General features: G+C 39.0%; 1 protein-coding gene across 1 annotated transcript in view; it reads right to left on the reverse strand.

Moving 5' to 3' along the window:
• The window catches only part of SAMD12 (sterile alpha motif domain containing 12), a 143,768-nt gene that overhangs the window by 26,301 nt on the left and 92,656 nt on the right, over positions 1 to 24,811 (reverse strand). The window contains exon 4 of the mRNA XM_053466407.1: positions 18,058 to 18,198. Within this exon, the coding sequence (XP_053322382.1) occupies positions 18,058 to 18,198 (141 nt within the window). The remainder of the gene's footprint in view (positions 1 to 18,057; positions 18,199 to 24,811) is intronic.

Here is a 24,811-nt window from a genome sequence, read left to right on the forward strand (position 1 = left end):
TATATTATTATGATTTTTTAATTTACCGTAATTAGCTTTTGGTGTTATGTGTAATCGCCTAATTCTTACTGCTAAACGCAAGCAGATGTTATCGGCCCCGAAAAGAAGGAGAGTTCCAGGTAGCCTACCCTGGGGAGTTCTCATGTTTGAAGACGTAGGGTGAGAAACTTCAAATACCTTAGGGGTAACTTACATGTAAAAAAGGGGGTTCTTTTTTATGAGCAAAACCGCAAAATTGATCAATGGGGTATTACATTTATCATTATACCTCTAAGTTCCTTCACGCTTTTAAGTTGTGATTTCTGCTCTTACCCCATCACCCAACGTCTGCCACCATGTTCCTTTTTGCATGGCCTCGCTAGGTTTCCTTTACAGATGGACTTGCCGGGGACCAGAGCTGCAGAAGATCATGTCTTTTTTGTAGAGCAACGGAAGCATCGCTACAGAATAAACCAGTTCCATCATCAAAGATAAATGCAAGATGTGTTCGTTTTTAGATTACAATCTCCGTCAGCATATAACAAACTCATTTTACTACAACTCCACCTACTGTCAAAAGTGCCATTCACACATACGATTATACTTAATGCACGCTATTGTTCCTCCAACACTTTCCCAGTGCACTCGGCAACCCCAAAACAACACAAAAACCTACAAAAAATGAATTCTTTGTCTCCAAGATTCCTGGGCACCTTACCTGATTTACATTCTAAAGCAGATCACATTCAATTTGCAAACCATCTATCAATTCTTCTGTATTAAAGAGCTTATTTTGGCACTTTGGTCACCTTCTTTTGCTTCATTCTCTCCAACTTGTTATTCTCTGTGTGTCTCCATCCGTCTACAACCTATAATTTAGTATCTCTGTTCCGGATACCACTTATTCTTTCTTGCAAAACTAAAAAAAAACAAACTAGAAAATCTGTTTACAGTCTTTTAGTGGTCTTTCAAATCAATTTTGAAGTAAGCTTAGAATTTGGCAGAACAGTCCCAACATTAGCATCCGTTCACTTTTCAATTGTAATTCAGCTGCAATAACAGTTTTGAACACATTCAAGTCTCTCAAATAAATTTCAGAAAACAGGTTTTTTTTTAAAAAAAATATATAAACACTTTGCAATTTCCCTCTTGATGGGAGCAATAAAGTACTGAGTGGTTATGTTACAACGGCATCTTATCACTGGAGACTTATTTTCTGCAGCTCCATAGTATTTAGACGGTCATTCCAACCATCTACCTGACAAATGCACAATCGCTATGAGTCTCATAAGTGAGCTCTACAGAGCTGAGCCAGAAAGTGGCATCACATTCTGAGGGGAGCCCATGGCAGCCAAGTAGAAGAACCGATAAAAGAATGGGATCAAAGAATGGGACTGCCGCCGGCCAATACGGGATCGGAGCCGACCAATCACTGATGAGGGAAGGGGGCTTTTGGAGTTGATCCTTTGTGAAGCTGAGTCTATCCTGAAGGAGAAGCGATATCCAGAAGACTGACCAACTGGTTAAGCCTCAAAGGTTGGTATCTGGCCTATCACGGAAGAGGTAGAGGCTAAAAAAGGGCCACTTTTTTGGGTGTACAAGCCCCAAGCTGGCTGAGCACTTGCATCATACGCTCATGCTCAATAATAATCTGTTTCATCTCCAGCTATGCCACGGCTTTACGTGAATATGGCCTCAGCTGGTAGTAATGTGACACGCAAGTCTTCATAATCTGCTCAATTCTCTTACTTAAGACCAACCGCTTTCTCCATTACACACGGTTAAGTTTCGTTTGTTTTTCTATTCTTCTTGAAACAAGTAAATGTGCGCATTTCATTTATACTTATGCATTGTAAACATGGATAAAGTAAACAGGAGTTCACTAAACATTATGGCTTTCATACTATGCTCAGTGTTTAATATTCTCAATTTTATAGATATGGACGCACTTTGAGTATTGTGTGACTTTGCCGTAAACACTCAGCTCAGTGTAGTGTGTCACCAGGGAAAGCCATCTACAACATCACATGGCTGACAACAATGGCGGCCTCCAGGTCCGAGGATAAAGGAAGTTTATTGGAACAAAAGATGTTTTTTTTGTCAGTTCTAACCTACGTTACTGTACTTTATGCTCCAGGAGAAAAGTATTTTTCCATGGATCCCCCATTTTTACGTAGCACATCGAAATAATAATCCGATGTTGGATTTTCAGGGCTGGCTTTAATTATATTTTTATCTAAAACGGTCCTCTTTAAAAGAAAAAAAGAAAGAATACCGATTGCTAAAGTTCTTTTATTTATTGTCAAAAAAATTGTCTACTTCTTCTGTAGATGATCACCAACTACTCTTTTTATCTTATTTATTGAAATGCGATTCCAAAGACAGCCGTTGTTTGTGTAAACAATTCAGTTTATGCTGAAGTGCCTATTAAAACGTTTCAGCCAAGGCAGTAAAACTAACAGAATATGCAGTGTTTTCAGGATGGCGTGTTTTCTATAATTTTCTTGAAAATTGTACCTTGAGATGTGTGAATAGCGAAATCCGACCGCTTTTGTTTGCGTTTGCTGCATTGTAACGTCTAAGAGCCTTTTAATTTTATTTCCAACGTGTAACATTTTAACAATGCAGAACGTTCCAGTCTCATTTAATAAACTAATGTGTAAAACATTGTTTCCTTGTAGGAATGTAATTTTTGCTTCCCTGAACTTTCCCCCGACATTGCATAAATAACAATAATTATCGATGGTGTTAAACACAAGCTAAACAGTTTATAAGACGGCTTAATGAAAGCACGGGGAAAAAGGAACAAGAATGGGTTCTGCTAACAGGAGCGTTTTCATTGTATTCTGTGCCTATATTTATGTACAAACAAAGCATGATAAAATTGTATGTCTTTACATTTTAGTAATTGTTAACCGCCGATATAGAATTCTGCATCCAGCCACAATGACGGCTGTTTCTTTGTATGGTTTACTCGCTAATTATAGTGGAACAACGATTTGCTTTTCACTGACTTCAACGGATATCAGCAAAAGATTAAAGAGGTTGAGAAGACAACGGATATCAATCTAATTATGAATAAACCTAACATATTACATATTTTACACACATACACTGACGAAATAGTAGAAAGGCATATAGACAATACAATGACATATACAGATATATATATATATATATACTTAAAAAAGCATTTTATGTAATCGTTTGCATTGCAGAAGGAATACAAGGACAATGCCAGACTCTTTCTAATGACCTGTTCATTAATAGGACAGTGCAACAAACAAGAGGACCATATCCATTAAGACTTGAAGAATTGAATTTTCACTTAAAGCAGCAAAAAAATTTCTTTACAGTAAGAACAGTAAAGATGTGGAATTCACTACCCACAGACGACGTGCGTTTAAATTGAACCGATGCCTTTAAATATGGGCTCGATGATTTTTTTCACAAAGAATAAACAGAGATATTACGGGTTATAAGGACAGGATTAGTTATTGATTATTGATCCAGTGAGAGATCCGATGGCATTTTCGGGGATTTTTCCCCTTTTTGAGGGACACAGCTGGGTCAGCAGTGGGACTTTATGAACTTGTGTCTTTTCTTTAACCTAGATCACCAAGTTATTGTGTTATATTTACAGGTACGGAAGGAGATGGAGTTTACGAGGTATTGGGAGTAGACCGCTTAGTATTATGTTATAAATTGTTTACCAAGCACTATGCTGGACACAGTATAATAAAACTGCTGAGGTGTGATCACCCAGCATAGGGTATAAACGTCTCTTAATTATTCATATGTTATTAATGTTGGCGAGCATCAGGTATTTGATAAGGTTGTGAGGAACCGCGGGATAAATGAGAGAAAAACAGATTTTCCAATCTGCCGATGAATTAATCTGACAATGAATGGGTAGCAGAAAGGAAGTGGGACATATGGTCCCTGGCAGATGGACACATCTGAATTACACACAACTCACTGTCTGGAGCTCCTTCAACATTGTAAACTATGGGGAATTTGTATATAATGTCGAAAATATAAGGTTTCACGTGCTGGAGACATTCTGTACCATGGACTGCAATAAAGTGTGATTATAGAATCCACACGGTATCTCGTCTGAGATAACAATTAACATATCCTGCAACATTTTCAGTAGCCAAGTAGGGAAGCCAAGGATGCTGGTGGTGGGGCCTTAACTAGACCTCTTTTTACCGATTTTTACAACAGATTAAAGCATTTAGAATAATTAATTTATTTACAATGCTTAATTTATACTTGCATTTCAGTTGTTCCTATATGCAATATTGTGACATTTAGGGCTTATAAAACATTGAGGCACACACCTAGGAAACAATCTGCCATCACAGACATGAAGGACAATTGGAGGAGGAAAGAAGGACAGAGGGCTTTGGCCCCAGAGGGACAGTTGGGAGGTACACATTCATCACAGCCACACAAAACTAAACTTATGATATGGAAATGTGCCAAATAGATTTACTCGATCGTACACTAGGTTCCAAAATGTCAGGAGGTGTCTACAGTGCGAGCTGCTCATCAGAATCCTCTGGTGGAAAGGATTCCACGGCAGTTCTGGAGAAATTTGGTTCCCAGAAGTTGCAGTTGTGTTTAACGTTGGAATCCCAAAGGGCCTGCTCTGGCCCTTGTATGAGATTATCAGTAAGAATGATGGAGAAGCCCTCACCTTTCCTTTTTCTGATGCCCCTTATTGTTTTCTTGTAGAATCAGAATGAGTATCTAAAAGATTACAAACTCGATAGAGCAGGTTCCTCTTCTGCTTCTGTACCAGCACGTCTTACTGTCCTTTAATCTTATAGTGTCAATTCTAATGTAATAGCGCTACAGAATCAGCTGGGGCTCCATAAATTAATGTAATATAGCCATATTAGTCCAACAGAAGATGGGATATTTCCCTAAATTCCAGACCTTTAATGGGCTAACGTAGAAAAAAAGGTATAATGTAAAATAAGTTCTTGGTACCGCAGAAGTCTCTTCCTTATCTGAGACAACCTGAACACTTGTGTGATTTTACACTGTATTTTCTTTTGTAGAAGAAGAGCCACTAAACAATACCACGAAAGAAGCCGAGAGTAAGCGTGTACTGATCATACGATCAATCACCTGTCAAGAAGGACGGAAAAAAAATATTATGAAACAAAAGACGGTATTTGCAAACCTATGACAGTCTTGGCTACGCAACAAAAACCTGACATTCCGTGACATGGTCCCTTTAACGGATACTAAAACAATATTTAAAAAAGCAAACAATCAAGGGTTTGAGTGAAAATCCAAAAGAAAAGAAGAGATGCTGGCAGATTATTATTTTTACGACAGGTAAAAGGGCACTGAGGGTTTGGGAACGTACTGAATTAAAGAGAAACATTGAACGCATATATATATAACATGTTGATGGACAATTCCATAATGGGTTTTCAATTTAATTAAAATGACAAAACATCAAGCGAGCTGAATAGTGCAGTCAGTGTGTGATTTATTCTGTCATCCCCATAAGTAAACCACGGTCCTGTTACACATCACTGCCAACCTTTCCTTTCTTGTACATTTTTTTTTCTCCATATTGTCTTTTTTCCCCCCCTGGACATGAGGAGATGTTTTCTTTTCGGAAGAATTTATACACAAGTGACAGATGTAGCCGCGAACGGATGCCAAACAGTTTGGCTCGGAAACGTATGCACGAGCATGTACACGGGCATAGCGAAATAATGCGTTAATCCCACGTGTTGTGCTGAAATAATAGATGTCCTGGTACAACGTCCGTTTCGCATATAGCAAGCGGCACAAAATAATTGCCGGATTTATCCTACGTACTAATGCTAGAAAAATGAACAGTTACCTTAATCTATGGCTTAATTGAGGCAAAAAAAATAACATATGTACACAGAATCAAAACCTGATTTATTTGCACTGGCAATATATATAATATGCAAAATACATTATATGGAATAAATGTTCATATATATTGGGTTTTTTTTCTCTACTGTAGATATGTTTATATGATTGTCACCTAAATTCAGAATCTGGAAAAATGTGCCCCAGTACGTGGCATTTAAAGAGTTAAGGGCTACATCATTGTCATTGTGCAAATTATTCACAGCAGGTATATATATAGGAATGCATAGGGTTGTTAACTCAACATTAGATGGCCTTATCTAATAAACAGAAGATTAAGCACTTAAAGATTTTATAGAATTACGGGATATTTGTTCATCTTAAAGAACATCTCAGCATTTCTCTCTCGCATTCTTATTGTGGTATTTCTTCGTGCCTCATAAACCCTGGATGGCCTGGAGTAGGAACAGAATCTCTTGTTGAGAATGGAAAGTTCTTAAATAACTTCTACAGTATGAAGGATCTCTTATCTGAATGTTCTCACTCCTTCACATCCATGAAAGTTTAATGAAGTAGAAAGTTTCTATCCTCTTATGCCGATGCCCAAGAATGCTGCTTCTTGACCCCGATTAAGGATGCTCGAACTTTTTTTTCCTTGTGTACAATATTTATCTGAGGATACTTTGTTCTATCAAGTCTTTGAGAGACCAAGATAATACTTCTGAAGATGGATGGGGAAGAAAGTGTACTTTTTCCCTATCTGAATTAAGATAAAAGCGTCATGCTTTTGGCAACTCATTACATCGGCATCAGACCGGACAACATTCTGCAGTTAATTATTTTACCCCAGCCATAAAGCTCATGCAGAAGTCCATAAACTCTCTCTTTATGGAATCTAAATGTCTTGCTGTCCAAGATTGGAGGAACACAGCAGGTAAGGCCGTCTGTGTATGTTCAACACCAGCAAGAAAGAACCGTTAGGACACCAGTGACCGGCCATGTCCATAACCAGGGCGGTTATCAGAAATCTATCAGTACAAGTAATAAGACAGGACCCCCATCCCCACATTCATCCCACTGCCTCATCCCAACATCCAGGACCAGTAGGCATCAATACTTGGAAATGAGCCACCAGGCCTCAATCCCCTTACAGGAGCCATATGAGCCCCAAATGAGTCCAGACATAAGGCCCCGAGTACTTTGTAATGGGTTGCTTAGTTAGGGTTATAGATACCCTATGAATCTTTTGTCTGTCCCTCAGGATAGTCTACAGCCTCAAAAGGCTAACAGATAGATCTTTGTCTTAGATCGCAAAAGTAGTCACGACCACCATGATTGTGAAGAATAAATGGAACATTTTATTGTTGTAAAACATAGCCTTATATATCCACATAATTGAATTAACATTAATAAACAGGTACATGTAGACAACCCAACCGTTAATCCCCTTTGGCTACTGAATATCCTCCTGGCAGTAATCCTGTTAATGGGATTTGTTAACACAATGGAGTTCCTGTCTGAGCAATATTTGTTTGGCAGCCAGGCTGGAGCCATCTCTGACTACCTTGGGGTAGGTCATTCTGTCACATACATGTTGCGGGCCACGAGGGGCCACGTGACAGGTCAGGGAAGCTGGACCTCCCTGCTTGCCCAGGCCCCATACTACTGACTGTAGTGGGCCAACCCCCTGATGGCAGCCCTGGCCAAAACCATAGGCGGGTTTGCTCTGCTAGAATGGGGTTTGTAAATTCTCCATAAATGCCTCCATACTTTAAATAATGAGTAGAAATCAATGCAGGGACACTTAACAACATACCAACAAAACAACACGTGGTTCTTTAAATATAGTTTTATACAGGCAAGAGATGCTAGGTTTGGACGCAGCTACTAAGCCCCAGAGCAGCATCGCCCAATGACGTTTCTACATATCCTTAATACAAAGCTTTCTACATAAAAAATCAGTGGATCAAAGTCTGACTCCTAGACAGATCATTATAATATGAGTCACCTGAATTCAGGTAGTGAGAAAAAGAAAATGTACGGCTGGTGGAGTCCCACAGTGGAAAGTCTCCATTGTAGCAAATAAGGTCACCATGAAACTGTTTCTGCAATACACATACTTAGGGGTAAAGAAGACCGCCGCTCCTTTTATCGCAAAGCAAGCAGCAGACGTAGGGTTTTATATGCTGGAAGTTCTCTAACGGATCTCAAAGTGGGCTTCTCATTCTTAGTAACAGTATCAGCGTAGGATATGTCAGAAACGGTTTAAATAGCAGGTATGGGTCGGACGTGCTAAGATTCTGCTTGGAGGTCTCTGAAACTGAGCTCATAAGATCAGAGATATTCACCCAGGAGTATATAGCTGGATGTGTTGCAGGATTGTGTAATGAGACGATTTACTTAGCCATTGTATCTTATACATAGCACAATTACGAAGACGGATTACTAAAGAAGCTGCATCTGCCTAATGAACTGCTGCAGCTTGTGGCATGTTTATTGATGGCCATTGTCACTTTAAAGGTGACCAGCTCAGACCTCACTTATCACGGAGAAGATTTAAGGCACGGAGACGCCTGCTAATAGAAATCATATACTATAGCATCTGGACACGTACATTTATGAACAACAGTGCTGGCAAAGCAAGGTTAATAACGCTGACCATGATTTTTTCTAAAATCATAAAAAATTGTGACCCCTTAGCGTTATAAAGCAAGAAACTATTTTTAAATTCCCAAATCTGATTTTTTTCATGGTTTTGGTAAAAAAAAAAAAATTCTCATTTTCAAAACCGATTTCAGCACCAAAGCTTGGCTGTATGTTATTTAATCATTGATTAAACGCTCAAACGGATTTAACAATGTAAATATTACTTAGGATGAAACTGTGTGGACCACAGAACGGATACGGTGGATACGTCTGCCATTACTGTGTGGATAATTGTTTTTCCCACTAAAAATGCTCCCCAGTATGTAATGTTAACAAATATGATCAGGATATGTCAATGGTTCCAGATTTAAATGTTGCCACCTTGTCTTTGGCTCTGCAGTTTCGTACTTCTGGTTGTCCTACAAAGTCGCATGCAGACCTCCTGAGATAGAGCTAATCTAAATAGGGCTAAACAATATGGTGCAAGAGCTCAAACCGTGATCTTTATTGTCATCATTGTAATACCTTCACAAACACGCCCTATGTAATAACCAGCCAACAGAGGAAGGTTGCAATCTAACACTTCGCACACCGGCTGGTGGCACTGGGGCTCATCGGGAATTCCCACTCTGGAAGGACGGACCGTTAATGATTTAACAACCCAGGTCCCGTATCTGCTAGAGTTCTGCTCTTAAAACACGTATTTCATTTTACTGACGGTGTCCTCATCATTCTTCAATATCTGTTTAAACTCTAAGAGTCACGATTCAATCTCTGGAGTTCCACATGGCCGCAAAATGGAATATTTACAGCAACATTTAGCGCATGAACAAGAAAACTAGGCGCTGTCAAGCTGTGCATATTATTTTTTTTAACGGTTGCAACCGTGTGGACCCCTTATATTGAAGGCACCGGTCACAGGCTCCAGCCCAGTCTAGAAGCAGAAGATGAAAGACTGGGGGGTCTTGTGCGGCAGGGATTGATTTCCCCTATATGTAAAGAGATCGGGAGCGTTGTGTTGGGAAACACTTCTGTCATTCGGATGAGACAGTGCCACTGTCATTTAATGTAATATTTCACAATTTACGCTTGTTCAGTCCCGTCTCATTTGCATACCATATAGATGAGTCTGGTTGGGATAAATTATCCAGGGATACATGTGCTAGAAAGGGTGCCGCACGAGATACTGGAGGATTCCAAACTTTTAATTAAGTAATGTATGTGTCCCCGAGTCTGCGCCTGGTTTTCTCTATGGAGAACTGACATTTTTAATGTACACGGTCGTTTTCTCTGCAGGCTTCTTACTAAAGATAATGGAGCGTGAAATGGGGCAATGAAATTATTATTATAACAGAATAATTCTCACTCTAAGCAAGCCCAAACTTCATTTTCATGCTGGTATGATGCATCTATTCCTACAACAGTCTACAGTATTTAAACGCAGACTTCTCCAGATCGCTGCTTAAAGCAGATCCACTACTTTTTTTGTAATATGTAATTTTCCATAATAATATACCATATAAACATATGCAATTGTGCCATATATATATATATATATATATATATATATATATATATATATATATAACAGAAGCCCACCTTTTATGCATACCATAGCAGCTGCCATCTTAAGAAATGTATGAATATTCATCCAATTAAGTTATTTTTGTTTATTAATTAAGCGCTAACAGATTACACAGCTCTGTAGAATTTTGATATGGAGTGGTTAACAAACATATATATACATGAGTCGAGGACCCTGCCCAGGAGCTTGCCATCTAGACTTATAGCACCCTCATACAAACGTTTCTGGCAAGTATGGTGAACTCACAATGTATAAGTTAATGTCAGAACTGAAATTGTCACCCCATTTCCACATCATTGTCCTTCAGGCAGGCGTTGAAACGTCTGCCTCCCTTGGCTATATATATTTATATATATATACTAACAACAAGGTATTTAGTCTTCATGGTGCCGGCAGCAACTGACAAAGGGCCACTTCTAACAATGATCGCTTGAGCGACAAAACACAATACACAAAACCAGGGGAAAAGGGCAAGTGGCCCCAAATGAGACTAGCCGATCAATTGTTTCTTGACGTTTGGGGCAAAATAAAGCACTGTAGCCAGTTGTAGCTTTTATTTATACTTTAGATTCTTTGTAATAGTGATATGGCAACTCCGCTACCATCAGGTTTTATTAAATGAAACATATTGGGTATTTCTTTTAAGGCAAATGGAGAGAAGTGCGCAACTCTGCAACGTTCTGGGAAAGAATAGGGAGTAACCGAGCGATTGCCAAACACCGTTCCGTATCTGATGAACGGCTTCTTACGCACTGCAGAAAATATGCGCACAGCTGCACCGTAACACCGGCGCGGTCTCCGGGGCGCGAGCGGAACCTGGGACGGGGAAGGCAGATCCCGACCGACGTCTTCCCACATTCCCAACAATGCGATGACAACGCCGACAGCGACTAGGAGGGACGCGTCTACCGAGCAATCAGCTCCAAAGCACCGAGCCCACATCACCGGCTCCGGCTTTCATCGCCTTGTCTTTTGGATTTTTTTTAGCAAATGCTTTCTTTTTAATGCAGTGCGGGTATCACCTACTTAACCGTTAGTATGAATAGTGAATGACAGCGCGAAGGAGTTTCAACAGATGTTTTAGATGGAGAATTAAAGCAGGAGTGTTAAACATTGCTGCCGGGGTAAATGTAAGGGAGAATGCCTGAGAAGTCAGATTTGTGACCCTCGTCTGACACATACTATTATATACTAACTGAGAGAGCACTGGTATAGTTCATATAATGCAGAAACACCTTCAGTATGAAATTAACCTTTTTCAAATATATTGAAATAAATTACTGAAAACAAAGTTATTTAAGGCAGAGAAATTACTTTTACGTTAGGTAATAAACAGTGCAAAAAAACTTGTAGCTCTCCTAAAAAAAAAAAAACCTAGAGCTAAAAATGTAAGAAGCTGATGGAGAGGGACATGTGAGATCTGCATGGATTATCAGAGAGGGTGAATGTGTAAGTGTGTATTGTTTATTGTGTATGGTTTTAGATTGCGTGCGCATGTACGTTTCCGTGTATGGTGCTTAGAGTGTACGTGCGTTTAGGCATGTATGTATATACGTTTAAGTGCATTGTGTAGGTATGCATAAATGTATGGTTTGGAGGGGCTGTGTGTGTATGTATGCATGCATGCATAGGTTTTTACAGCTTGCCTGTGCAATCTTTGCCCCAAACAGCTTGCCTTTGCCATTCTTGCCATCTATGCCATATTTGTCCCCAAACATCTTGCCAGTGCACCCAAACAGCTCGCCTGTGGCATCTTTGCCCTCAAACACCTTGTCTGTCCCATCTTTGCTCCCCCAAACACTTACACATCCATTCTCACACTAACGCCTACACAAGTACACATTCATGTTAACACACACTTATACATACATTCTCATTCTAACATACATTCGTACATACGCCTTCCCTTACCCTCCCGGCCACTAGCTCTCCTTCTCACCCTCTTGCAGCCTCGCTTTTAGAGCTTCTAAAATGAATGAAACATAAGTGAATTACATTGACGCTGTGTATTAGACTCGCTTGCAAAATTTATATTTCATCTACAAATAGCCGCTTTTTGCTTTATTCAAATAAATAAAATAAAAATCTATTTTTTGGAAGTTACGAGTGCCAAAATAAGAAGAAAAAAAAGGGAGTTTGGCAAAAACAATGAGCGCTCGTGGGTGGAAAACTGAAGCCATATATCAGCAAGAATTACATACTGCAAAAGACTCGATATTTGGAAGCACAGACTGGGGAGGGCCAGGACGGAGGAGCCGACGGCTTTAAAAAAAAAACTACTTTCAGGGAGACTTTCTTTCATGTAAGAATTAGAGAAGGTCCTTGGCTTTGAAGAAACTGCAGTGAAAGAGGAAGAGGTGGATTTCGTTAGATATATTATGCTGTCAATGGGAGAACCAGGTGTGTAAGAAGCCAGGAGAAAGAGGCGATTCGTAACTCACTGAGTGCTTTTCGGGGCCTTTGCTGCATTGCTAGACAAAAAAAACTCAATTTCTCAGATCACCTCTGGCAATGAATGGGTTAAAAATTATTTTATACCCGGTCCCGTTGTAGACTAAAATCTCTTAATTTTCCCCCTTTCATTCCTCCTGCGACAATTTAACTACAACCCTAGAGGCCTATAAAATGGAAACTATGATATCACGCGGCTGAAACTTAATAACATCTACAGGTGCGGGGAAAACGACAGCCCAGTCCTTACGGTTTAAATATTTTCTACTTTGTATGTTTTATAGTTATTTTATCTATTTAGTAAATGAAGAATCATAACCCCACACTGTCCCTGTTTAACCTCACTACTTCCTTCTGCTCAGAGAGCCCTCAATGTGTTCAATCTTATTTAAAGCATATTTTATGCCGAACACTATTAATATATACAACTTTACAAATAATTTCTGATTTTATTATTTTCCTTTACAAAGAAAACCTAATCAATTTGCTTTCATGCTCACTATCCAATATGAAGAGCCAGCAGCAGTGTGACAGGCTGAGCTGGCCCTGCATAATGTATAATTCAATGGGTAAGGAGACTGACACCCTTTGCGATTATGTATCATAGTTAGTAAAAAAAAAAATAGGCTCAAAATACGCCACATATAATGTAAAGACCCATAAACATTTTTGGTTTCAGATGAAGAAGAGACCTCTGAGATCTCTGAAAGCTTTACACCATTTTCTATGTTGGCCCAATAAAAGGTATTGACTAACAACTCAATGGACTACCTTGTGATCATTGCTACCTTGCGATGTTTCACAAGATATCTCCCTGAGTCTAGACAACATCCTTTTCCTATAAATGAGTTTTCGGGTAATAAAGGAAGTATCTGGTTAGCTAATTCAACAATAAGACAGCTTTGTCAGCTCTATAAAACTCTCAAATTATACAGGAACAGATGAGGTCTTTGTCTTGGTACATTACAAACACCCCGTCATAGAGGTGCTTTTGACACGAACGCACTTGTTTTATATATTTCTGTTGAAAACTTTACATCTCTGGGTGGGAGATCAACGATCTACTGGCACGGAGCGATACGCAATAGAGTACCAGGCACACTTTAATGAAGGTTTACGGGGGAAGAACGCAATAAAGGCTTTTGGAATTCTGCTATAAAAAAGAAAATAAACTTGAAGCTTAAGAGTCAGGTATGATGATTCCTGGACACCTTTCACCTAAAAATGTGGTTTCCTGTGATTCATACCACTTACCCCCTTCCCGCACACACACACATTTGGGGGTCTTTCCCATCTCTGCATGCTGTATGGATTCCAAACATGTCCTTAAGGCCTCTACAACAGGACAGGTTATAAAAATGAACCGGCCCACTTCCTCATTAAAAACAGTGTGTTTCCCACTGACGTCAGCTGGACCACCTCCCCGCATCTCGCAAAGGTGGGATCTGGCTAGCCGGAGCCAGAAAGTTCCCAGGTATGCTCACAGCAACAACCTATTAATGCTTGCTATTGAGTCATTTGACAAATATGTGGTTAATATGAATAATGATTTCTGGGAAGGGTTTGGATCTGGGAAGGGGTAAGCTGACACAGGTGCCATTACTTTGCTTATATATTGTGAATTAGAAAAGGGAGGATAGCAAATATTAATATTTGGTTAGTAATGCGAGGGATTTGATGTACCTCTGTCAGCGGCAAGAATATTGGTGGGGGGGCGGCCGTGACCGAGCAGAGACAGAAAAGGGGGTAAGAACAGGAGGGGCTTTAGCAATAAAACGAATTGGGGCCACCAAGCACAATCCTCCACCCAAGAGCCAGTGACCCTAGGGCCAACGCTGGGCTTGGGTCTTTGAGAATACTAGGAATAATGCATTTCAGTTACAAGGGGACAGACACCCTCGCAAATGGCTGTCCATGAGCGGTGATCTGGCTACTGCACCTCTTACCCGAGTTTTGTCTAAAGGCTGTCCTGTACAGCGGGAAATTACTTTCATGGGATCTATGTATAAAGTGGAAATAGAGGCAAAGGTGATCATTGTTAACCTTATTTGCATGCGCCTACCCAGAATCCCTTGTGGTTGTGGCAGCACCTTGAGATTTCTGAGGGGAAATACAAGCCTTCTGGCTTGTCTGGTGTCTGTAGATGAGTGTTTCATAATACTTCTACTACCCCTTATTACGGTATTTAGCACAGGATATTCTGTAAGAATGAACTGAGCTGAATGGACTGATATGGAAACCTTATGCTACTTTTGGTCCTGGTACGTCTGAACATGGAGACCGCTGACTACAAGTTGAAATCTGGTTATGCCAGTGTCATTTCCCGTCAACACTCAGACACACTTTATGGCTAAACGGTCACTAATTACTAAAGACTTAGGATTTATGACTTGACTATCACTGTCTGCGAAGGGCATTTCATCAAATTGTAGAAGCTGAAAACATTTAAATCTGTCGAGCATAGTAAATGAGATAATATTATTATTATCATTGGCCTCCTAATTTCAATGTTGCATAGGTATTATTACTTTTTTTTTTTATAAAATCACAGCCTTGCCATGAAAACATAAAAAAAACTTGATTCACAGCTCATTGTCTAGATTTATAGAGATTTATTGGGCAATATGCTGTTCCAATCCAAAACACTGTTCAAGAGCACTGTGAATCACTTCACGAAAACAGATATTTTACATCTCTGAATTAACACCTCGATCCGTCAACATCTGCATGAACATTGTTAGAAACAAACTATTCATAGGACAGTGCTTGGTCGAAAATAAATCTCCCTTTCCATAATGTATTATCTTGTCGTGTGTGTGCGTGTGTGCGTGTGTGTGAGAGAGCGAGGCACTTGTAGGGTTCCATTTATTAAAGTGTGGATTTTTTTCTTCATGTGATGTTATTCGGTGGGGAGTGGGGACTGATTAATCAAGGTGTCTAGTCTTACGTAGGAAAAAAACACCTTTGCTTGATATATTGTATACGATTGTACACCGATTTTATGCAAACTCCGCTTACACTGAGTTCACTGAATTACAGTATGGTATTAGAGGTCTATACCATAGAATATATCGCATACATCACACCACAGGAATTTCTAATGCCAATGTGATAAAGATAATATCTTTAATCAGGGATGCAATAGTTTTTATGTGAAATGCAACAAAAAAGATCTATAATTTCATGAGGATTTTGGAACTCAACCATTCCATTTGTTCTGACCGACCGATGCTGTAAGGAAGTGCTTTATCCCGTTCTATCATAGGTTTACTTCTGCCTTTATTTTATTAAATAAACTGTGGTTAAAGGGTATTTTAAAGGTGTAGTACTGAACGACAGAAAAATAAACCATGAGCAAAACTCAACGACACAGCAGATGGCAGAGAACGGAGGTGTTAACATTAATATGCCAGTCATCAAAATAAAAATTATATTATGTATTATTTAATATAATTTTAATGAAAGAGTTAAGTTAACTTTTGATGATAGTAAGGCACAAAGCACACCTCTCCTCATAAATTGTTACTTAAAACAGATACAAATTACATAGATTATGGAGGGAGAAGCGTTGCATGCTGGGAAATTATGGGAGGTTTTAGTAAACTTCTTATTAAAAATTTTGGTGAACCACGTTAAACAGCATAACAAAGCATAAAAGTAGTTTTTATACTGCATTGATTGAGGCAAAAGATTAATAGTTGACACTTAATCTCCAAGAATTCAAATTTTTATTACATTTCCCTTTAAAATCCATATAGTACCTTTTTTATGTCTTTGTATCAAAAAAAAACAAAAAAAAAACAAAAAAAAAAACAAAAAAGGTAAAACAACTAAAAATAAAAACTTCAAAACTATTTTCTGCACAAAATATGCAGGTAGTGAATTCCATATCTTTATTGCTCTTACTGTAAAGAATATTGCGAGACCTAAAAAAAGCATAAAAGCCATACATAATGACCAATAAATACACAAAAACAAACCAATAATTCAGTGCATACTCAGCGAATACCACTAAAAAAATAAAGGCATAAATATTGGGGATTCTGTCACACTATACGGCCATTTATTGCTTCGCCCAACGCTACACCAAAGTACCCCAGGTTTGGCGAGTTCTATCTAATCCTGATGGCTATATTGCTTACTAAGGAGCTGAATCGGTGGGACTGAACTGCATTTTAACCCAAATGAGAACAATTTAAAGCCTTCTCTGGACACCATTAATGAAGCACCTGTGTGACAGGGCTGCTCAACCCTAAGGTTTGGTCACAACCTTCATCCAAAGAAGGCTTTAAATTGGATGAACAATTAGATAGGACTCAACAAAATTAGTCACTTTTGTCACTGCTTTATGTGAAAATTCCTTTCATTTAAGTATGAATGGAAGACCTCTTGTTCTTTGCACAGTGCTATTAATGAACAGGTCATCAGAGAGCATGCGGTATTCTCCCTGTATGTATTTGTATAATGATTATATGTTCACTCTAAGAGGTCTTTTTTTCTAGTGTAAACTCTTCTAGCCTGTCTACATAACCCTGAGGTTCCATTCTGTTTCCAGCCCACGGTTGCACCTTTTCAAGCTCCATAATGTCCACTTATCAATTTTAATCAAAAATCTCTTCTGTGATTGATGTACCCACACATTATATACCTTTTCTTCACAACAAATAGAGCTTTCATTTAAAACCATAGAAACATGCCAAAAAACTATGGATGCTAGTATGTAAAAAAAACAAAAACAGAATAGAAAATTCTTCTACACATTAGATGCCCTTGTTGAACTAAGACCAAATTTTTTAGCCCCTACAGAAATACAGATACATACCTTTTATTTTCTAGAGGGCCACATCCACCTTATAGGGTATTATTTTGTCTACTTTTGGTTCAAGGGGGTTTGGGCGTAGTGAAAGGGGGACTGGGGACTTTTTTCCATGTAATGCTAGGACAATGGGAAGTAAGGGTTTTTCTTTTTTTCTTTTCTTTTCAGCGCAATGTGGATAGAGATGCTTCTCTATGCTTTTTATAGATGCACGGGTACATCTATAGGGGACGGAAGGGGTTAATAACAGGTGCCCAGTCCTGCACTACAAGGTGCGATCTTACCATTGAGCTATACAGAGGTAAAATTAAATGTTCTTCCTGTTTTATACAAGGCATTGGCCCTGGCATTGAACATTGTTGCTACATGAATTGTCTAAAACTGTTCCCAAGTCCTTTTCATTCAATTATCTCTCTCGCATACCCCATTTATAGCATAATTTACGCATTTATTCCTTTTCCCAAAATGCATAACTTTGCATTTGTTGACATTAAATCTATTCTGTCACTTTGTCGCCCAGTCTTCTAGTTTGACCAAATCTCCTTGCAGGTAAGTAACATCTAGCCCAGACTGTATAACCTTGACTCATTTGGCATTATCTGTAAAACACATGGCTTTCAATGCCCATTAAAGACATTAAATAACAGCGGGCCTAGGAAAAAAACCCTGGGGAACTCACATTAGCACTTTGCCCAGTTGGAGCGCTTCATACCTTGTGTGAGTAACTGGAGATTCTTTACCTCTTCTCGTACTTTAAGTTGCAGGACTTGCTGTAAAACATGTTGCCGTTGGCTTTCCTGTGCGATGCCCATTCGTTCTAACTTTTTGTCTGTCAGCCTCATTAAAGCACGGCCTAGGGAGAAGGACAAGAAACAATTAAAATTACACTTCAGATTTCATAGCGCTATTACAACAGGGGAACAACGAAAGATTTGCAGGGACATTAAAATTGACAAAATACAGCTTGACTATCAGACTAACACAAAGAGGTTGAGTGGGAAAGAGATGGAGTTCGAGGGGCGGCTTGAATGAGAATAATTTGATTGTAGTCAAGGTGACGTGGAGAATTCAGTGGCCTAAAGATCTTGAAAGTTGGAGGACAGAGGTTTTTTTTTCAGGGTATTATAGGGGGAGGTGATATACTTTTCTGAATAGGTGGGTTTTTATAGAGTGTTTAAAGTAGGAGAGAATCAGATAGAACAGGGAATCCAAGAGAAAAGGAAAAGCATTGGTGAGTGACAGTATATGACAGGTAAAGGACAGAGAGAGGAGACAAGTGTGACACCAAGGCAGTAAACTTGGTCTGTTGGGTAGATTGAGGAATTTTCAATAAAGACGGCTGTGGATTGTAGATACTGTGGTTTATGGAGACAGATGAAGACCAGAAGATCTCGAGATGTTAAGCTTCAGGTAGAGGGACGACATCCAGGAAGCACAAGAAAGACATATTACAATGCCAGAAGTCAAGATGAGAGGTCAGAAGAGAAAAGGCAAATTAGCTTGTTGTCAGTGTAGATGTGGTACTGGAATCCAAAATCTGGGCATAGAAAAGAGTAGATGCCTGAGGTACATCAATGAAGTGGTAGAGGAGACACTAAAGCAATAGCCAGAGAGGTAGGATTTGAACGAGGAGAGAGCCAAGTTGCAGATGCCAGAAAAATGCTGTGTTCAAGTGTCAAAGGCTGCAAAGAGGATTAATAAGGAGATTATTATTATTATTATCTTTTATTTATATAGCGCCAACAATCTACGCAGCGCTTAATACAATACATATATTTAAGGGGTATGACAAGACGAGAATTGACAGACCAAGACAAACCGAAACATATTAACTTTTGTTTTGGCAGCAGGAGATTTTTTCGTAATTTAGTCGAGGACAAAACCAGATTGTAAAGATCAATTACAGAGTCAGAAAAGGGTGACTGGGGGAGACATAATGGTAGTTTGATTGGGATGAGGGATCGAGGTAGGCTTCTTTCAAATGGGAGGGATGAGGGTATGTTTGAAGGTGGATGGTAACATGCCAATGAACCGAGAGGGGTTAAAAAGATGATTAGGGTAAGGCACTGGAAACAGAGGTAGAAGATGCAAGCTAATAGGGTCAAGTGGGCAGGTGGTAAGATGGAAGGACATAAGGAACCTTGTTGGAGGTAACAGGAAAGGTAGCAGGTGAGGGTGTCTGTTGGTGAGGGGTTTGAGGTACCGTGTAAGTAGCTTCATAGGGAAGGATATTATATTTTTAAAATGGCTAGCTAGGTCTTGGGCAGATAAGTTGGAAGAGGAGAGGAGTGCTGTAGGACGGAAGTTAAAAGGGGAAATCGGACATTTTGGGGAGTAAGAGAAGGAAGAGATTAATGTAACAAATATAGTTTGTCAAGGTGGAGAGCAGAGGTACAGAAATGGCGCATAAACTTGTACAAAGACCTTGGGCAAAAGTGATTTCACCCACATGCACAATACGAGAGCACTTTTTTCAGGTGGTAGGACTGTGCAGTGTTATTCAGGAGGGATGGTTCTTCTTTGGACCCACCATACTTTTCTCCTCCCCTGATGCCCACTTTTACTAGGGGCTCAGAACTTTTGCGGAGCGTGAATGTATCACATTCTTCTACAAACCCAAATCTCAAGAATTGTGCCTATAAGTTAAGTTGCGCAAATAAATGCATTACTTTGCCTTCTGAATGTGCTACCTACAAATATGTCACAAAAATTTAAGATTTGGAAAACACCCTACCTTTTCCTCTAGCAACACCTCCTGAAACAAATTCTAACATTTTTATGTAAAAAACAGTACATTTTATTGTGTATAAGTGTAGGAATTAGAATAGCAGATAATCTGAAACTTGACTGCTCTGCAGTTTAAAATGTGACATAAACTGTAAAGAGGTTACTTTACTTTCATTGACCGTATTTTTAAGGCAGCTAAAGAGCATTTCTATACAATTATTTTTGGTTCAGAAAAAAACCCTCACAATTTCCTCAAAAAAGAATTAGACTGAATAAACAGTACTCAAAAGTCTCTGTTACACAGTACCGATAATGAGGACTGTTTGCCATCTAGTTATCCGCAACTTTTTTTTACACAATATGCAAATACAGGCATTTTGCAAAATTAAATATTCATAAGATATTCTTTAAATTGGTACAGAATGATCTAAATATAGAAGGTATAAAGAAAGAAAATGATAATACAGAATATGCAAAAAAATGTTTGGGGTGACAGACGTGTAAGAAGCGCACAGCGTTTTTAAAGTGCGAATCCCACGCTGGCACCCGAAGGGTTAATGGCAAAATTTAAATACTTCTTCACAGTTACCATTTTTTCCCACCATCTGGAAAACATGGGGGCCTGTTCCATCAGACATTCAATCTATGCGAAAATTACAGGAGGTGTCATTTTTTGGTCACGAATTTCAGTGATATTTCCACGGTAAGGCACTAATTAGACTGAAATGTCAAATCGTTTCAACGCGGCTAATTCTGAATGAGACAGAAATTACAACATATGGAGTTTATCTGCACTATTCCTTGATTTTGCATTGCTTTTGTTACTAGACACAGATTAGCTGTAAAGTACCGTATTTGATCGATTATAAAGATGACCCTGATTATAAGACGAACCCCCAAAATGTGAATATTAATTTAGCAAAGAAAGAAAAAGCCTGAATATAAGACTACCCTATAGGAAAAAAGTTTTACCAGTAAATATTAATTGACATGTAAACGATTTTTTCATATTTAATAAAAACTATAATTGAGAAAAAAAAATGTTTTTGTTTTTATTTCCTTTTATTTGCCAACCTGCCCCCAGTTATGCACATCTGCCCCCCAGAAATGCCTTATACCCCCTATATGCCACTCTGCCTCTCTGATATGCCTTTTAACCCCTATATGCCACTCTGCCTCCAGAAATCCATTATGCCCCCCCCATTAGCCACTCTTGCCAGTGCATACCTACACTTGTCCCCGTGCTTCAGATTCCCTGGTGTCTAGTCAGAGCAGCTAGTGGAGGTCTGCGTGCAACCTCCGCTGCTGCTCGCCGGCACTTCCGCCGAGGCTTCTATGATTGAGCTGTATAATTTCTGCCGGCAGCAGCTGTCTGTGCGAACCCCACAAATGTTTACCGGCTGCCAGAGAGGAGGATTCAGGTCTTCTGCAGCACTGCTGGGGATCCTCCTTTCTAGCAGCCAGTAAACATCTGTGCACAGTGTGCGCAGAAAATCTCCGCTGCTGCTGGTCGGTACTTCCGCCGGGGCTTCTATGGTGGAGCACTGGAAGGTCATGTGATGCCGGCGCTCCGTCACAGAAGCCCTGGCAGAAGTGCCGGCAGCAGCGGAGATTGTCTGCATGCATTGCGCAGACGTCCCCCGGCTGCCAGAGAGGAGGATCCCCCGCAGCGCTGCAGGGGGATCTGGATCTTAAGTCTTGTAGTCAGAGCATTTGCTCTGAAAAAACCTTGTCTTATAATTGAACAAAAACGGTAATATATTTTCATTTCTCTCACAGGACAGTCTGCATACTTTTCAAAAAAAGGGATCAGAAAACACATGGCCCTCTGTCTAAAAATAATGAAGTCCAAGTAATAAGTTGTCATAGTTATCACACCTTCAACAACTTTGTGTGCAACGCATTGGCCTTTATACACTGAAGCAGATTCAATTCATTGACTTCACTGGGTATCATGAATGACCATCCCAGACAAGTTAATCCCACAAACTATATCGTCCTATTGTGTGAAACGGCTCCTCGTCGTTCCACCACTCCATGGGCGGGATAGGGAGATCACAGATAGAAACTGTATTATGATCACTAAAAATAATACAACTAAAGCTTATAGAAACATCTCCACATAAGCATTTCAGGGAAGTTTGAAGAAAATTAGCGCATTTTAAAACCGATACATTTTAGTCAAGAAACCACATCAAGAAATGTCTTGTTCCAAACGATCAAAACTTTTCTAAACACCCTCTAACATAGACAAATGAATCCTTGTCATTTTCAGATGATAACCTGTGCCAGCACTGCAATGCAATACAGTAAGCAACAAAAAGGGTAATTAAAGCAAAACAATATTAATTAAATATCGTAGTCACATTAAAAGTGCAAATATTGGTAAGGATTGTTATTAAAGCACTTGTTTTATATCTTTTCACTTCAAGTTTCGTATTAATTTTCTTGGACATGTGCCAATAATGATACAAAAGTTTAATTTGCAATAAGCAGATCAAAACCTTACTGCACAATTTGATACAAATACAAAAAGGTGAAAAGTAAAAAAAAGTTTACAAAAAAATCCTCCAATACCTAATGTTTAACTTTAAATACCTAGTTTTGTTACTCATTCATAGGTCCTTTCTTGCAGTTATTAAGAGATACAATTTTGTATCTGAAACATGGTGAAAAACTGAAAAAGAAAGCACTGAATGAAAAAACCTTCTAAATAGCTTCTAATATTTGTCCTGATTTTAGACATAAGCAATGTCATGTTTTTTTGTAACTTATAGGGCAATAAGTACAAGTAACATATCGCTATTTCAAAAACATGCTTTTCAAATCTGGTCATCTTGCCTCTATGTCTTATTCAGGACATCTTTGAAGCTGATCAGGTGAATTTAGCCCCATAAAACCACATATGTTTTCAAATGCTATGTATTTTTTGGTGTTTTTCCCCCCTGACACACATTGTACATTAGCTAAGAATTTACAGCTTCTGGTATAAGTCACTTCCAAAAAAGATTCCAATATGTGTTCAACAACAGTGATACCACCCATGTTTTGTTGAGTTGTTTGGGGGACAAACAGACATATTTGGGAAATGCACATCTCAGTTTTTCAACTTGTAATTGTGACACCTGTTTGTGAGATCTTTGAAGCTGGTTAGTTCAATTTACTTCATCAAATATTTTTGAAAAATAGGCACCCAAGGGTGTTTCAAATTCTACTGAACACTTTAACTCTTTTCATGAACAAATGTTACCACGTGCTTTTATCAAAGTTTGCAGCAGTATTTTTTGTGTGGTTTTTTTCACACACATTGTACTTCATGTACAGCTTTGGTAGGTGTTACTGACCAACAACACTCCAATATGTGTTCAGCACATTCGCTGATGGTTCTGATGCATCTAGATTGTTTGTGAGTGCATTTCACATCACACACAGCACTGTTTATTGTTGTACATACTGCACTATTTTTAAATTCTTTGGACATATTTATTTGAACTGGATGGTTCCCCTTATGATATTATATTATCATTTTTAAATTTTTGTTAAATGTTTATTTTCTTCCCTTAACTATTTTCATTTTTTTAAATTTATTTTTGTTAAATTTTATTTTACTGATCACATGGTGGTTAGTGAGCTGGGCTCTACAAACCTGCATGGTTGGCCTCAGTACCTGGGCAGTCCCTCTGAGAACTGTACGGTGTGGTCTAATGGGCCCCTACATCTTGGTGTTGCTGAATGAATTCTACACCCTTTTAATCCCATGACATGCCAGGCACATCGCTTGTCATCAAGGGGTTAAAAATAAAGGTTGTCTGTCTTTTATGGGTTTCAGGGGACATGTGGACAGATTTCTACAGATAGTTTATCATAACTAAAACATATTGTTCAATTACTTTGATTTATATCTGCATGTAAAAGGCAAAAGACTATCCTGAACATAAGACATGGCTGAGTAACATGTTACGGCTTGAAAGGCAAGAAAGCTGTCAAGAAAGCCACAAGTTTTAAGAAGAGTACTATGGGCCACCAGATGTTAGCATTGTTGATGGGTGAGCAAGAAGCATGCCTCTCAACATTTAAAAATCTGGAAGAGGGACACTTTAAAAAAAAAAAAAAAAAAATGCTCTTGCGCAACTCACCAATGCAAGCGATTGTACTTTACAATGTCGCGCTTGCATCGCCACGCATCATTTTTGTCAGCACAGTCATGCATATTAAAAATAACCAACACATTGAATTGAATTCCCATGAGGCTCACCCATATTACATATTACTTACATGATGATGGCTGAGCATCATGAGAAGTGTAGTTAACCATAGATAAAGCTGCAGATGTTAGCTGTGAACTCTGCTACAATGTAAAGTAGTGAGTGTACAGCCTGTATAACAGTCTAAATTTGCTGTCCCCTCAAAATAAGTCAAAACATAGCCATAAATGTCTAAACATTGGCAACAAAAGAGAGTACATCAAAAGTGAGTACTTTACATTGTAGCAGAGTGTCATTTCTTCAGTGCTGTCAAATGAAAAGATATAATAAAATATTTACAAAAATATGATGGATGTACTCATTTTTGTGCGATACTGTGTATGCACATACACACACCAGTTTAGAAATACCTACACTGCACTTACACACACCTGCCCATACACACACCTGCCCATACACACACCTGCCCATACACCTTTTTCTCCCAATATCTTACCTTTCCCAGCTTCCATCTCCTATCCTGTGGTGGGAGCA

Source organism: Spea bombifrons, chromosome 5 (assembly GCF_027358695.1).
Source record: "Spea bombifrons isolate aSpeBom1 chromosome 5, aSpeBom1.2.pri, whole genome shotgun sequence".
In the NCBI taxonomy this organism is placed as follows: domain Eukaryota; kingdom Metazoa; phylum Chordata; class Amphibia; order Anura; family Pelobatidae; genus Spea; species Spea bombifrons.